Source organism: Haemaphysalis longicornis, unplaced genomic scaffold, assembly GCF_048455015.1.
Source record: "Haemaphysalis longicornis isolate Haplotype H1 unplaced genomic scaffold, Haemaphysalis longicornis Haplotype H1 scaffold_2, whole genome shotgun sequence".
In the NCBI taxonomy this organism is placed as follows: domain Eukaryota; kingdom Metazoa; phylum Arthropoda; class Arachnida; order Ixodida; family Ixodidae; genus Haemaphysalis; species Haemaphysalis longicornis.
In genome coordinates, this window is record NW_027526295.1 from 217246976 (window position 1) to 217263981 (window position 17006).

General features: G+C 49.2%; 1 protein-coding gene across 4 annotated transcripts in view; it reads left to right on the forward strand.

The window, feature by feature from the left end:
- Positions 1-3794: 3794 nt before the first annotated feature.
- LOC144169901 (high affinity cAMP-specific and IBMX-insensitive 3',5'-cyclic phosphodiesterase 8B-like) overlaps positions 3795-17006 on the forward strand; it is a 369064-nt gene continuing 355852 nt past the window's right edge. For 3 of the 4 annotated variants that reach the window (XM_077699326.1, XM_077699327.1, XM_077699328.1), the window contains exon 1: positions 3795-5771. In XM_077699326.1, coding sequence (XP_077555452.1) covers positions 5412-5771 — 360 coding nt within the window. In that variant the 5' untranslated portion in view covers positions 3795-5411. The remainder of the gene's footprint in view (positions 5772-17006) is intronic. The other variant, XM_077699329.1, reaches the window with a different exon arrangement.

Genomic DNA, 17006 nt, shown 5'->3' on the forward strand with positions numbered 1-17006 from the left:
AGTGTTACAAAATTTCGTTCTTCTAATTATCTCATTTACGCTAATATAACGATTTCTACTGAAACTCGTGAAATCTGCATTATTATGGAAATGCCATGAGTTATACGATTTGCCATTTTGCGTATTTTTTAATATTTTCGTTTTTTGTTATGTATTTTCTCCAGAATTTCGTTCGACCAATTATATTCATTTACGCTATTATAACGATTACAGGTAGAACTTTCGCTAAATCTGCATTTTTGTGGGAATGCAGGGCGTTACACGGTTCGCCATTTTCCGTAATTTTTTATAGTATTTTCTTATTTTTTTAGTTTTCCAAGATTTCGTTCGACCAATTATCTCCATTTACGCTACTGTAACGATTACAGGCGAAAGTGTCGCGAAATCTGCATTATCGGATACGAGAGCGGATACTATGCGTTATACGTTTCGCTTGTTTCCGTAAATTTTTTTTATATATATTTTTTATTTTCTAGCTTACGAAAATATTGTTCGATCAATCATCTCCATTTACGTCATTTTAACGATTACACGTGGAACTTTCGCGAAATCTGCATTAATATGGAAATGCAGGGCGTTACACGTCCTGCATTTTTCCGTAATTCTTTTTTATATTTTTTCTGACTTTTTAGTTTTTCGAAATTTCGTGCCACCAGTTATCTCCATTTACGCTATTATAGTGATTACAGGTGGAACTTCTACGATATCTCCACTTTTGCGGAAATGAAGTCCGTTACACGGTCCTGGCTGTGGGGGTACTCTGCAAGAAATGCTACGCGTTAAAGCTAGTTTTTGCTGCTAAAGCCATCAGAATAAAGAGTGAGTGAATGAAAAACTTTATTAAACGAGAGGCCCTTGGGCCCTGGGGGGAGCAAGGATGAGGAGAAAAGGGGAAGGTCACAACTCGCACAATGAACACAGTTGCAGTCTTGGCGTCCTAATTACAAAATGAACACATAAAAGTCAGTCAGTGGCACTAAAACGCACAGCTCACACTTAAATTTACAGTTCACACTGTAGACAACGCGGTTCACACTGAAAACAGTGCACGCTGCAGTCAGTTCACATTGTAGGTAGAACGGGGAAGTCTACCAGGCAGTTACACTAATTTGTACAGTTCGTTTTCAAGGGCGTACTCGGTGATTGCTTCTAGTGTGGTGGGATCGTCACGGACCCGACTAACATGTTCCTGTTCAGTCACAGGGGTGGGACCTAGAGTTAGAAGCTGGTGGCGATTACGGTCGAATAATGGACAGAGCCAAATTAAGTGGTAACGATTTGGTGTGCTTTCCTGATTACAGGGGGGCATCAGCGCCATTCGGATCCTGCTGGAGCTGTCCATTTATAAATAATGTGGGGGGTGTACGCTGCATTCGCATACACTTTATTGGCGAATGCTTCCCCCGGACGCGAGAAGCGCTTGAGAGGGGCAAGGATGCCAACAGGAGTTTCTGCCTGTAAGCGCTTGCAGCTTTACTTTTTGAGGTGGCGAAACTGGAGTCATAGGCGTGCGCACAGGGGGGGCAGGGGGGGCGGCCGCCCCCCCTAATAATTTGAAGGGTGGCGCCAAATTGGCCCATATTTTGCCAATGTAACACATTAAAGTAAAAATGTCTGCTCAGAAACATTTTGAATGTGCTGCAATTCCATCGCATTGAAATAAAAACTTTATAACCATCCCTCTTTGCACTGCGTTCGAATCGCTAGGCCTTCAATGGGAAGAGGTCGGGAGTTGCTGTAGAGCAGGGGGGGGGGGGGGGGGGGGTAGGGGGAGGGCGCAGCGGTAAGACTTTGCCGCCCCTAATCGAGAACTCTGCGCACGCCTATGACTGGAGTTGCCAGTCTGCTTGGAGAGGGGGGGCGGACACGGCGGGAGGTGATTGTAGCCTCTCCCTGGCAGCGTCGTGTGCCATACGGTTGCCATCTGCGCCTGTAGTGTGTCCTGGAGTCGAAACAATTCGAACTTTGAAGCCTACAATTTGTAGGTCTCTTATCAAGGTGAGGATGTTTGTTGCCGTATTGTTCGGCGAAAAAGGACGATTTAACTCTCGGACAGCAACATAGGAATCCGTGATGATGCGAAATTTCTTCGTGGATAGATGGCTGGAATGGTTATAAATTTGCTGCGCGGCTCCCAGAATTCCTAGAAGTTCTACCTCTTCTACGAGGCCGTATGTGTTAGAAATGTGCCTGGATCCATTCAATTTCGGCAGGTCCGCAGATGTCCAGGCAATGGCCGCCGTCGTTCCATTCAGAGGCGCGTCGGTGTAGATGTCAGCTTCGTCGCCTTCCTTGTAATTTGCGAGTGTGCTAACGTATTGTTCGCGTACTTTTCTTTTATCCCGGCGGATCGAGCGTCCACGCAGAATTCCGATGGGTGGGCGTTCCCACGGAGGGAATGCTGTAGGCAAATCGGTGCTCTCAGACTGACTATTTAAGTGGTACCATTTTACGCCTCATAGGTGCATACACTCGCCAACAAGATCCGTTGAGCCCTGTTTTGGGACTACAGCTTTTTGATAAGCAGAAAAAACGGTGAGCCGGTTAACGAGACAAAGAGAGAGATAGATAGATAGATAGATAGATAGATAGATAGATAGATAGATAGATAGATAGATAGAGATAGATAGAGAGAGAGAGAGAGAGAGAGAGAGAGAGAGAGAGAGCAGTATTCGTTCATTCGGTTATATATATATATATATATATATATATATATATATATATATATATATATAAATTTAGAGAGAGATAAACTCACAAAGCGCGCAGAAATAGTATAAGTAACGAGTCGGATACACAGCAAGAACAATAACAAACAATGTTTACTTACGTAGCGGCAACGGGACTTGCCTTCATCAGAGTAAAGTTACATGATTTTATGTAACTTTACTCTGATGAAGGCAAGTCCCGTTGCCGCTAGTAAGTAAACATTGTTTGTTATTGTTCTTGCTGTGTATCCGACTCGTTACTTATACTATATATATATATATATATATATATATATATATATATATATATATATATATATATATATATATGTATACGACATGAGGGTTCTTCGGATGCATAACAAACAGCTAGTCTTTAAAATGTTCGCCCATAAAGATTAGAACCGCATTAAATTTGTAAGAAAAAACTTGCAACAATAAACGTTTGACCAGAACATACAATATCAGTAGCCTATTAGAAAGTGTCAGGAAGCAAATCTTGTGCCGCTGTGCCGTCGTCGTTTCTTCTATCGTCCTTGCCTATCTTGCGCTGTCTTCTGTATCTAGAATCAAGTCTTTCGGTGCGTCAAGGTGTCGCGGCCACGTCGATATGCGAAGTTGGAGTGTCGCGGGCGAGCGGGTAGGTAAATTCAAGATTGAAGAGAATTTCTTAGCAGAATCATTTATTTGGTTTTTTTATGGAGATCGCAATAATTGTTTTTAATGCGTGCGGCCGCTTTGTCTTTGAGGGTATCAGTGCTGAAGAGAAGGAGACGCGCGTCTGTGTGATTTCACTCAACCACTTGTGCCCCGGCTTGACAAGAAATGTCGCGCGTGCTGGCGCTGCTAACGACCCACATGCGTCTGCGATCGGTGTAAAAAATTACGCGCATGCACTTAGCGCACTTGGAGACCATCTACGAGGATGTCAAGGGAACATAATTCACACAAACGCGATGCAGGGAGCCGTGGGAGACGGCAAGAACTGCGGCACATGTGCGCGGCTATTCGGCGTCGCGCAGTTGCGCTCTTCGCCGCGAGACGGTAGAGCCGTCGCGCGGCGCGCCGCTGTGCGCGCATTCTCGGCCGCCCGTCGGTGCCGCCGCTACCGCCGCTGTCGTTGCCGCGCTCGAGCCGTCTGCTGCCGACGCCGCCACGGCGCAAACGCGCCTCGCGGAAGGCCACGGAGCACTTGTCAGCTGCCTCTCGCTGCTAGAACCTTGCCTCGGGCACGGCGGCAGCCGCGCACTATGACTCGCTTTCTTCGCGTCGGCCTCATCGTTGCGCGCTAGGCGGAAGCGTCGCACACGACGAACTCTGTTGACTTTCACTTGCGAGGCGCCCTTCCTCTCTGCAAGCCTGCAAGCTTGGACTCTGCTCAACTCCTTCCCGTAGCCGGCTTTGCTCGCGCGCCAACTATGATGTAAAGGCATAAAGTGACGCGGGGCTAGCGACCACTGTGCGTCGGCCGACAGCCTGTCTGTCCATCGCCCTTCGCTCTTTCTCTTCGTTAATTTTTTTTTCGGCCGTCCTGTGAGTGCCCGTCGTATTCGCGATAACGACGACGGGGCTGGCCAAGCCGCTCAGGACTGGCCGGGGATACGACGACGTAACGAGCTGCTCGCGGCTACGCAGGAGAAGACGCGACGACGACGTGCCGGAACGCAGAACAGCTCTCTTTCTCGGAGTAAAACTTCGTTGCCTCGAAGGTTCCGATGGCTCCTTTCATCGCCTCAACCAAGGCTTCCTGCGAAAGCTCACCGACGCCTAGTCGCTGCGAGGGAAGCAAGCGTGGTCTGCCTACAGGCCTGAGAGCGGAGCAGCTCGGGGTTTGCGTCGCAGCGGGGTTCAGGCGATCCCGCTCGTCGTCGGAACCACTGGCCGGTTAGAGCCAGTTTCGTCTTCGACCAGCACGCCTTCGCTGCGAAGATCTTCAGGATTTCAACCGTGCGTGTGTGTGCGTGTGTGCTTGTGCGTGCGTTAGTGAATGTGCTTGTGCTGACAGCGGTACAGCAGCTGCAAGAGTTCGCTGTGAAGTGTGTGAGAGCACGCGAGTTTCAAACCCGTCGTCGCAGGTGTCATTCTCGCCGGTGACCTTGAGCGCGCAAAGGAGTTACGCCGCTCGTGTAGTCCAACTCCCCCACCAGACAGTATATTCCGGCGTCTCGGAAGTACCCCGCGACCTCATTGACACACCGTTGTTTCGAGGAACCATCTTTCGTGCCATTCACTACGCTACCGGACGGAACGGAGGCCAGCTTCGGCGCCGAGCGCACTCGGGCGGAATCGGTGACCACCTCGGCAATCGCCTATCAAATTGCCTCCTCCTTGTTCCGCGCGACACTCAAAGAATCTTATCTGGGAAAGCCGGGAAGGATACGACGTCTTTGCTCCGACAAGTTGCGTCAAATGTCGCGCGTCCTTCGTAGGTCGCCCGGCAACGTGCGCTCTCTTTGCCTGTAGTAGACCCGGGGTTCGGCCCATGGTGCACCTACTCCCGCGAGAAAAAAAGAGCAAAGAAGGCCAGTGTTACAGCTTGTGCCAGTTTTCGTTCCTTGGCAGCGCGTTTTTTCTTCGAAGTGGTGGTGATCGTGTGTGTTTCGATTAAACGCAACAACGGCCGCGGCCTGCCGCCGCGCGCCCAGAGGTCTTCGGAGTGTCTAGTCCCCGAGAGGATGAGCGTTTGTGAGTGGCGTTTCCAGCATGGGATGCACACAGAGCGGAATACAGCGCAGGAACGGCGGCGGCCGCCGAGGCGTCAATAACGCGGGTCCGGCGACCCCCGTGCCGCAGGGCGCCGACGCCGTGCCCAGGTCGGTGTCCAACCTCTCGGCCGCCACCAACAACTCGACGGCGGCGTTGAACTCGACCTCCAACGCGCCGTCGGCCCAGAGATGTCGGTCGTCGGGCCCCGAACAGCAGCAGCAGCAGCAGCACCGCAACTCGAGGCCCCAGTGCCTCGAGGGGAACCGGCCGCTTCGCCGCATCGTCAACTGGGACGTGGTCACGGACCGAACGGTACCGCTATTCGCCAAGTTGGACGGTGCTCCGGATGACGGGAAGGTGAGTGACGGATCTTTTGTGCTACGTTCTCCGGTGTTACAAAACAAATGGGTTCCCGGAGCCTGATCGTTCGTTTCAGAACGGGCGAAAAATGCAGCTTCTAACGCAAAGTTTGAGAGACAGCTTTGTTATAGCAGCTATTAGAAAGTGTATTCGCGTGAATGAGATGTAACCATAATGAACTCCATCACTTTAAAAAGAGGTTAACGCAACCAATGCGTACTCCCAATGGTGGAGAAACTTGGAGGAGTTACTCTGCGCCTCGAAAGAAAACTTAAAGGTCAGCCCGAAGGAATGGAAGGAAGAGTGACAAAATTAGCGATCGCTGAGGGACGTTAATCGAACGTTATCATTTGAGAGCAAACTCGGAATGATGACATCGTAGCTTAAGTTAGGAGAAGGGAATTTGGGCTTGAGATTTAACCCCTAGAATTGGCAACCGGGGGACCACCGGGGTGACGGAATGGCTACCGAGAAACGGGTATTATCAGGTAAAGGAAGACAGGTAACTGATTGAGGGATGAGGCAAGAGAATTTCATATTATAGACCGGACAGTGCTGAGTAGAAGAGGTTGGAAGTGTGTAGTAGAGGCCTTCGTCCTGCAGCGGTCATAAAAGAGGCTGGCGATGATGATGAAATGTGCCTCTGTGCAAGTACAAACTACTGAGACAGGTGCCGAATTACATTGCACAACCGACCGACGTCCCTGGAATCTGAACGCTGACGAATGTATGGTGTCTGCTAAAGAGTGCCATTCAGGCAGCGTTATTCCTGTAGAGGTGCACCACAATAAGTACAAAAAGAAACACCCGCTTTTTAAAAACGGCTCTTGTTTGCTGAGAACAAATACATTAATTCTCCGCGGCTTGTCTCATGTCAAGACGAAACAGAAAAGCTTGGCCCTGAAAAATAGTAACATGAACATATTTTTTTTTGTTGTATTTAACGCTTTCCGCCTTTTCTTTAAACTTTTTACTCGAGTTTTGTTCACCATCTGCACACTCTAATTTTGTTTCACAGAGCGCCGTAGTCAAGCTCGCTTCTGCGCGCGCACAGAAGCGAACGTGCCGGCGTACAGCTGTGCCGCACAAACGCGGGGAATCGCACGTGCTTGCGGCCACATGTGCGACGCGATTTACGTACGTTTATCTACAAACGCGGCGTACCGTTTATTTTGTTCATTCCGTTCCCAGTTACGCGATCTCTGAGTGCCTGACGGCGCGAGAAAGAGCGTGTCTGGGCGGTTTTTATTTTTATTTTTGTTTTTCCCGCCTCCGAGCGCCGCTGCGCCTTCATTTCACGCTAGCTTGTGCAAGCACGTCGGAATTCTGCCGATACGCTGGCATCTCCGACCTTCGAGTTTAGTACTTGCACTTGCAAAGAGGTGAGAAAAAAAGAAGAGAAAATTTCTATGCACTCCCGACGCTAATGCTTGCGTCTACAGGACATTTGAATCAACGCTTTCCTCGGTTGGGTGGGGGGCCATTACAGACGGCGTGCTACATCCGGTTCTCACAAGTTTCGCGAACCCTTGCACGCTGGCTTTAACGATATCCAAGTTACTCTCTCTCTCTCTCTCTCTCTCTCTCTCTCTCTCTCTCTCTCTCTCTCTCTCTCTCTCTCTCTCTCTCTCTCTCTCTCTCTCTCTCTCCGCTCTTCGAATTCCCCCATCGCAATATTCCAGAGACCAAGAGATGCCTTGCCTTTGGACTTCTGGATCGGAAACATAATTGCAGGCAGGATATATTATTGCCGGTGAATGCGAAGCATCTTTACCTTTCCGACGGGTTAGTGCGTGTACCGTGCGTGCGCGTTTGTGCGTGTACGTTTTTGCGTGTGTGTTGGGCTTCCCACATTAAGGGCAGCTGTAGGGATGTATTCGATCATATTGTAATAGGAGGCCAGTGAGCCAGGTAGGCATGCCTTTGAAACCGGGATTGGCAGCCGAAGAGTGCTTCGCATTAAAATTAAAACAGATTGATCAGCTGACACTGTGGTACACAAAGTGGGTTGATTAACGGGAACCACTTCGGACGGTGTTAAGCTGTGCGGCGTAGTTGCAGTGATGCCGTGGGCCGCTTCACCGGAACGCCAGCTATACGCGGCTTCACGGCGGAGCCAGAGAACCTCCTTTCCTCTTTTTTCGTAGGTGGGGGAGGGAGGGGGGTTCGATTACGCAGCGTCAGGAGGGCAGCAACGCCACTTTTGCTATGCAGCGTGTCACAGCACCTTTCTTGTCTTTTGCAGTCCTGGCCTCTTTCAGATGAAGGGATTGGAACGTGTTTTCGCAACAAGCAATCCAATTTCTGTTTTCATATAAATGAACAGTCGTACCGCCTGTTATGTACTTGTGTTCTGCGCAGTGTACTCAAGGTTTCCTTTCAGGTTTCCTTTATGTATGAACCATCCCACCATTGCTAACAATAAGAAAACATACATGTCCGTATAAATGCTTGAGACTTGTTACCTCTACGGTGACGCTTGTACGAGCCCGGACCTTTGAGGCCAGAAGGATACGCGTAGGTGGCGCATACAAAGAACGCGTCGCATTGAAAACCACGAGTGATGCGTGCTGTACGGTGTTCCAGTGTCACAGCGTGTGATCCATGTAAACGCCAGCAAACGGTTTATAACAAGTTATCGGTGTTCGATGTGTGCAAAAAGGACCTTGAATTCTGAAAAAGAAAATTATCTTTAATTGCGTTTAAGTGTTCTAAAAGGGCCTCGTTGCCTCCGCTTTGCCACTCCTTAGCAGCCAGAGAAAATTAGCGTGAGAACACGTACGCTACGTGCGGCCCTGACACTCTGAGTACGGCCATTTTGTAAACGAGTCTACGGGTGAAGAGATTGCATCTAGCAACTACTAAGCACCTGTCGGATATCATTTCTGTGGTCACAAGCAGGTCTTTGATAAAGTTGAGGTTCACCACGCTTCATGCAAGCGTCGATTACGAAACTAAAAAAAAGCTGCTGAGCGCTCGTTGAAGTGGTAATATAACTGATAAATTTTAGACTTGTAGGTGGGAGGAAAGCTGCTGTCAGAGTCACCGTATAAGATGAACTGAGTGAGAGAGAAGAAAGTTTGAATTGCGGCTTAGTGCGGGCAGAGGCTACGAAATTCGCCGTAGTGGAACAATTTAGCAGTAATTTGAGATCACCTGGCGTTCACCAAAGGGGGCCGAAACCTGGTATGCATGTGCATTTTCGTATACTTCGCATCCATCAGAAACACAGCCTCTTCCCGGTAATCGAACCGCTGACGTCGAAGCGCCATGCCCAAAGGCCAAACACGTGGAGCGAATATACGACGAAAAGACGACGAACAACGCCCGGCGCCGCGCGCCCGACGAGCGGCGGCGGAAAAAAAGTCGTCCGCCGCTGATCTAGCTTGGTCAGAAAAGGTCGTTGGTGGCGGAGCGGCGGCGAGTGGCAAACCGAAGGAACCAATCAGGTCTTCCGATTTCCCCTCCATGGCGTGTACAGACTGCTGGAGAACAACCGGAGTTTGATAGACGTAAGTACGCTTGGCCCGCGGCTACTCGAGAGAGAGAGAGAGAGAGAGAGAGAGAGAGAGAGAGAGAGAGAGAGAGAGAGAGAGAGAGAGAGAGAGAGAGAGAGAGAGAGAGAGAGAGAGAGAGAGAGAGAGAGAGAGAGAGAGAGAGAGAGAGAGAGAGAGAGAGAGAGAGAGAGAGAGAGAGAGAGAGAGAGAGAGAGAGAGAGAGAGAGAGAGAGAGAGAGAGAAACGGATGATAAATCTGAGATGGTTTGAGGAAAATGAGGTTGCAAGAAGGGAAGTCCGCGCGATTCTGATAGCTCAAGCCGCAAGCAAAACGCCGTCCCGGCCCAACTGCTGTGGCTTGTGTCGCAGAGGTAGGCAGGTACGATAGCTTTTATTAGGTTAAACAAAGGCGATCCGGACACATAACTTAAAGGAGCCATGAAGAGAAAACACAAGTTTGGTTCATTCAAAAGATTGTCTCGTTAGAATCATACTGACACCACTTTTAACGTAAACTTCGCTCAAATAAGCTACATAATTAGGAAAAACGGGAATGGTCATGCGACCCACCAGCTCATTTCCCGCAAGAGAACCTATGATGTCACATGAGCTAAGCTCTGCGATTGGCGGAGGCTGGCACAAGCAGACGCAAATTAGGTAGAGCTTACAAACTAGACGAACGAGCGATTTGCGCTTAAATTTAGGGCACATTCTTTACAAAGCAATAAGAATGATGTGACAAACAGTGGAAGTTACGAAAGCACATGTAAACATAGAAGTACTGATGCGTTCTGCTGTTCGTACTGCGCACAGCATGCTTGGTTTAGCTGCACAGCACTACGGGGCTTGGGGTTGTCTCAGACGACACTGGCCGATTGACGCAAGCAACGGTGTCTTACGTGACCCCATTTGTCGAGCGAGCACTGTTTCAGGGAACGAATATTTTCTCCCAGAACAAAAACAAGCCAGGTTTAAATGCGGGCAAAAACAAACCAAACGCTTGCCACGGTATGGTGGCGCCATCTAGGTTACGGAACGTAAACAAACCAACACCGCTGTGCAGGGTGGAGACAACCTTTGAACGGTCCCGTGCCGCCGCAATTGGGCCAACAGGCTCAACGCGTTATTCTTTTCGTTTCCTACGGGACCTAGCAACGCGAAACAGACAATATGATTCAAACTTCTTCAGTAAACCGCGTTGCGGCGATAATTTTAGCGCGGTTTTGACACAATGACTTGCTTCGGCGGCGAGCGAGCAACCCAAAATGGCGGCGCCAGCGTATACGTGTCTCTACCCTGTACGGCGGATGCGTGAATGAAGGGATTCTAGGCTGCAGAGCGGTCGGTTCCTGTGATGTCATTTGGGACCACGAAACGCACGATTGAGCGGGAAAATCAAAATTTTAACATAAATTGTTTAATTTCTTTTAATTTCTCAGTGAATAAAGCACCGTTTGTATCCGGACAAGCGCTGGGGGCACTATAAAACACGAAATCTTTCGAATAAAACAACTTGCATTTTCTCTTCATGGCTCCTTTAACAGCAACATGGTGCCCGTCTGCAAGATCGACGAGTGAGGAACAGAAGTTATCACTGCGCGGGCCTCTCAAATACAACAAGAACAAAAGAATAGAAGCAGTCAGCCCTTATGTATTGACCGTCTATAGTTTGACATGCTGTATTTTGCACAAAGGCGCCATCTGTTGAGGTGGAGTAGAGGTAAAATGCCGGCTTCATGTTCTGGAAGTCGCTAGATTTTTTTACAGACGGTAGTCTTTCTTGGGCCACTTGAACGCGAAATTTTGGTCTGTCTGTCTGTCTGTCTGTCTGTCTGTCTGTCTGTCTGTCTGTCACTCGATTCAGCTGCCCGGCCAAATGGAAACAGTATCTGCACAATAGGTTTATATACCCACAGCCAAATATAAACATCCAAGTCAGGTGGCATTGTTCATACTTGTCAACATTGCTTAATAAGAACAAAAAATTACGCAAATATGAGGTAAAAAATTAATACATAAGTGATATTTGCAGTGGTCTTTATAAAAAAATTCATGGGCCCTTGATTTTTGCTCAAATGCAATAATACACCCACTCCAGAAAAAATTTCTCTCCGATACACTGAAATCTTATACCATTATCGCCAACTGCGGCTTCAATACCCTCCTCCTCACCCATCCCCCAGCACACAGGCGGCTCGCATTGGCGTCGACTGCAGACCAGCACATTCTACAACACCACGATACTCCACCACATCTCTCCTCCACTTACCCCTACTACTGCCCGTCTTGCTCCGTCCCAAAAACTACCTACCACGTGTTCTGGGAACGCTCCTACGCGCCAAACCCCCTCCCTTTCCCATCCCTGAACAGTGGGAGCGTGAGCTGGCCAGCTCACGGTGCGAGGACCAAGAACTCCTCATCACTCGCGCCCAAGCAGCTGCGCTAGCTCGCGGCTATCTGACTGAGAAAGCCACCCACTTTTATGCTCAATAAATGTTTTCCAATCCAATCCGCCTGCTGTCACCCGCGGTACTATAGTTTCTGCCTGAATTTTAAGAAATCAAACGGCAACAGCAATGAAATGTTCAATAGATAGGTCCCACGTTCGCTTGGAAACGCATGTGGAGCAGGATAACGTGGTTCTATATAAAACGTTGTAGTAGGGTGCCTCGATTCACGCGCGCCTCCGCCGCACGGCAGCGCTGGGATCGAGGCACCCGGCCTGGAGTAGTGGATACGCGGTAAATTTAAATCGAGCAAATATCTAGCGTGTTTATCTCAGGAGGAACGAGACTGGATAGGAACAGCATAAGTGGTGAGCGGGAAAGAGAAGGGAGGCATTTACTTGGCATGGGCGCCAGGCGACTATCGTCTTTCGTCGACATTTGCAACGAAAGGAGCCGATACATGGCGAATTTTTTTCTAATGCCTTTAACGCTTTTGAGGGCTGAAAACGCATATTCAGCAGAAGAAACGCCCCCGAGTCACGAGAATCGCTAAACGATATTCAACTCAAGCGGGCAGCCCCTTCACTGGTTCTGTTTACTAAGCGCCACCGTTGATTCTGGGCATGTAGGTTCCACACTGAAAGCAGCCCAGCGGCGACGGCGGGCGACCGTGTCTTCGCACCACGTAGTTGAGCCGGACGAACATACGGCGTCTGCCGCGGAAGATTTTCCGCCCCGCAGACTTCGTCGTGAAAATTTGCTCCATGTATTCTGGTTCTAAATGGCAGACACATGTGGGGAGAGCGACGCTCTCCCGCATTCGTTTTTTTTTTCTCCCGAAACCGTTCCGTCAGCGGTTAGGGAAACGCATGAAGGCGACAGGACCGGTTTCGGAGAGGCGAAAAACGCATGCGGAAACGCGTCGCTCATCGCACATGTATCTGGGCCTTGAATAGAAAAAGGACGCGGAAATAGCGTACCCATGTGCACCGGGAGGTTCCCGAACCCATTTCCATTTGGTCCTTCCGCTTGATCCCTCCCGTTTCAACCCGGCGCAAAACACCCTTCCCTTTTCGCCCTTTCCCACTTCGCCTGTTCTCATTTGAACCCGTTTCCATTTGAACCTTCTCGTTTGTTCCCTCCCGCTTCAACCCGGTACAAAAACGCCATTGCCGTTTCGTATTTTCCCACAAAGCCCCTTGCCGGAATAACGAACCCAGTTTCGACTCGGGTGACTGGGACCGAGGCATGCGATTTTTTAAATTAAAGTTGCGTCCGACTGTATTTTAACGTCACGTTTGAGTTACGTCCGACGTAACCGAAAGTCACAAATTACTTGCGTCCGCCGTAACACCTTAAAATTATATTGAAGTTACGTCAACCGTATTTTCACCTTAAAAAAACGTTACGGCTAGCTGGCGGAGCCAAAGTATGCAGACGCCAAACCTGCAACCTTTTTGCAATGGTCCGTTTTACGATACGCGCGCGCCAATTAAAAAACAACACGTAGATTGCTGCGTTACGTCCGACCCGGTGCAGCGTATCAGCTGAAACCGTACCCTTCCGTCTGCTTCTGCGTTGGTCGAGCGGTCTGGAACGTGTCGCTCTCATGCGTACTCCGCGGCAGCGGTGATGGTGCCAGTCCCTACGGTTTCATATACGACGCACATGCACTTATATATGCAACACACACACACAAATAAAGGACGGGAATTAACAAAATAGAACCTTTCCGCGGTCGCAGTGCCAGTTTGTAGCGTCCGTAGCTCTTGCTGAGAATGAAGTTAGTGTCAGAGCAAATGAGGCATAATTTTGTTGCTCATATCTATTTGCTTTCGTTTAAAGTAGCTCGAATATTCACTTTTCGGGTGAAGCGGTCACAATAACTGTAGTTGTTTCGAGAATACTGTAGCCATCACCTGTAGGAGCTTTAAAAAGAAAACGTGTCCGTGGCGCCATCTACCTAGTAAAGTTAGAGTCAATGTAAAATAGAATTTGCCCCCGCGCTAAATATTTAGCCAAGGAATGAGTAAAATATGTTGTAGTAATTACTCATTAACCTACACTACCTTGCCCAGCACAAGTTTGGAGGCTAAAAGTGTACTGCGAGCTCAGGAACTTATCTGAACTATTTGAAGCGGGCATTTTGGGAGCGGGTTGTAAGGGGAAGGGTGTTTTGGGAACGGGTTGCAACAGAATGCGGCCATACAGGAAGGGCGTTTTGGGAACGGGCGCACACGGGACGGGCCAAACGGGAAGGGCGTTTCGGGAGTGGGTTCAAGCGGGAAGGGTTCAAACGGGAATGGTTGTTTCGGGATACACCCTGTGCACCCAACGAACGTGATTTGTGAAAAACGCGCCCAGAAAGAGAAGGCGTCCATACGTACATCACTCATGGTACATCACTCACGGTAGCTTGCAACGAACGGCGTTAGTACACGTTGGAAATAAGCGAACTTCAGAGAAGCGGCAAAAACTAAGTTTCATTCAGCACTTCGTCGTCCGTTTTACACCGTGCAATAAAGTCGAGGAAAAAAGGGTATTTTTCAGATCCGTGGAATGCCAAGTAGGAGGTACCTAATTTCCTGAAACAATATTTATTTTCTGTCGCAGTTAAGCGCAGCTGTATTCAAAGTGCAACTGAAGCATACCCTCGACAATTTGGCGAATTCAGGGCACAAAAACTTGTTGTAAACTGTAAGCTGCTTGAGGCAAGATTAACTGTTCGAATTTACACCAAATGACGTTTCCTGGTCTCATGCCAGATCAAGCAAAGAAAAAAAAATAGGGGGTTAACGGGACTTTTATGGCAGGCCATCGCTTTGTATCCGTATTTGTTCAACCATAAATCTCTGCTTCGTAACCCCGCTGTACACTTATACTGGTGAATGCAATAATTGCACACAGCGTACACATTATTTACGCGTAATTTCAAACCCTTTTCATAGAAGCATAACCTCATTTGCCCTTTTGGCCAAGCTGGAGAAATGAAAACTCGCATGCCACATAGCAAGCTGTAAAGGGGACTTTACAGGACGCGGCGAAGCCGTCGCCACCGGTCGATGAGACTTGGACGTAAAGGCGCCGCTGCGTCATAGTGCGGAACAGTAGCGGTATCAGCACACGACGGCTCCTCTACGCAAGCGCGTAGGTACGTGCCCGTCATTTTAGAGTAGCGCACATACCTCACACGTATGCGGACACGGTCGTACCTTTATCACTTCGCGTGACGGTGCCTATGCATACGCGCGGACAACCGCTGAGCAATGCGGTGCATGCAAACTCTGCTTTCAATTTCGTTCGATGCAACGAATCTATCACGCGGGTCGACAGAACCTGCTGCGAGGGAGGTCACGGTATTCAGCTCTAAGTACGCGTGTCAGCATCCATATCTGTGACTGGGTTTCGCTGCGAGCATTGCTTCGTAACAAATCGAGAGTATAGACAATCTCTCAGCTGTGACTGCGGCGGGGCTGTAGCCATGGGCTGTCAAGCCGAACGCCTGTTGCCACGCTGAGGAAACCGCCGTTGTAACGGTCATGTTTTTTTTTCCCATGGCGTCAACGCCGCGTCGCGCCTCCACTGCCTCTGAAATTACTGCTCGGGCATGCACGAACGTGGTACGGCTTCCTGTCTGAGCGCCTGGCCGAGGCGCGGGCGCTCGTACGCCGAGGTCAAGCGGGACCCCGCGTTCGCCAAACGCTTCCTGATCAGATGAAAGCCTGACTGCTTACGCTCTCCGGCTTATAACGCCATGCGGTTGGCTAAGCACGCCCTGCTTAGACGCCGACGTGGTGGCCGTGAATGGCCGTGGATGAGCATTGCCTGCAGGCAGGCTTCGTTTTATCTAGGAGATGTTTCCTGAACCCTCCCACGGACCTTACCCACAGGACGAACGCACCACAGTGGACGTTGATGCACTGCGGGTCGGGGAGGTTGGAGGGCAAGTTGATCAATTATTACTGGGCACTTAACGCTGCACGCTTCACCGTTTGGAGGCAGCTCTGGATAAAAAGGCGGCCTGTTCTTATTTACCTCTTTAATCCCTCTTTTTCTTTCTTTTCTTCGCTTCGACGCGCGAGCGAAACCAGAGCTGGAAGCATTCGACGAAGAACGAAAAATAACAGGAGAGAAAGAGCACGAAGACCACACTAGCCATAACTTGCTGCCCCATTGTTGCGATCGTAGATATATATTTTGAGCTGCTTTGGTGGTTTTGTTTGCTTTCTGTTCTAATCGTTTGAACTGAATGCCGCCAGTTCCATTCAATACTGCCTCTCCAGAAGGCCCCTCCTTCTCCTCCGTGCGTGGGGCGACGAAAACTTGGCAAGGCGCTGGCAGGAGGTTAGTCAAAGAGCAGGGGTCATCAGTGTCAGTGTGGCTGTTGTCCTCCCTCGTGGCTCCGGGCCCTGTTGTGGAAGCATACGCGGGTCAAGTTACGTCGCTAACATCGAGTGCGAAAACAAATTGCTCGGTACTTAAAATGCAAATTAAGCGCAAACGGCAGTATTATTTCAAAGGTCAAAGTGGCACAGAATAAGGGTCGGGGGCTGGCGGGATGGGACACTTGGTGCACTTCGTACGAGCGATACCTCATACGTTTATGAAAAGCCGAGACGCGTTGAGATACAAGACATAAGCGTAGTTAGAAAACAGCAGTTAATTGTTGAGCAAAGCAAGAAAATAGTCCTTCAGCAGCACAGAGAAATAGAACCAGTCAGGTATTTACACCACCGACCACTGCTTATAAGGAAGGCCGCAAGAACATATGCGGACATTCGTAAAGGTGCAGCACGGCGGACAATGCACCAATATGCTACCGCTGATAAACGCAGCAAGTTGCGTCGCTTGCACAATATTTTGCTCCTGGCTTTCGTAGTCGTATATTACGCACGCTTCTGCTGTGTACATGTTGCCACGTAATGGCATGAAATTATAGGGTGTCCGTTTGAATGCGTCGTGCGCGTTATACTTATGGTGCGTAACACATAATAGAGATCGGAACTTTAGGCGCGAATAATTCTTAGGCCGGGCTCAGACTGTTGCCGGAACGGTTGTAATAACTTTAAATAATGACGTCATTTCTTGGTCATTTCATGACTCAGGCAACCGAACTGCGTGACATATGCCGTTTTTTTTATGTCCGTCGATATGGCTTTTGCGTCGGTATATAGTCTGAACATAGCCTTAGGCACCTACAATAGGCGCTGAAAAGTGCCATTTAGGCATTTATAGGCACCAAATACTGTCGTTTAGGCGTATTTAGGTCCAATTCTTATTACTTCAAC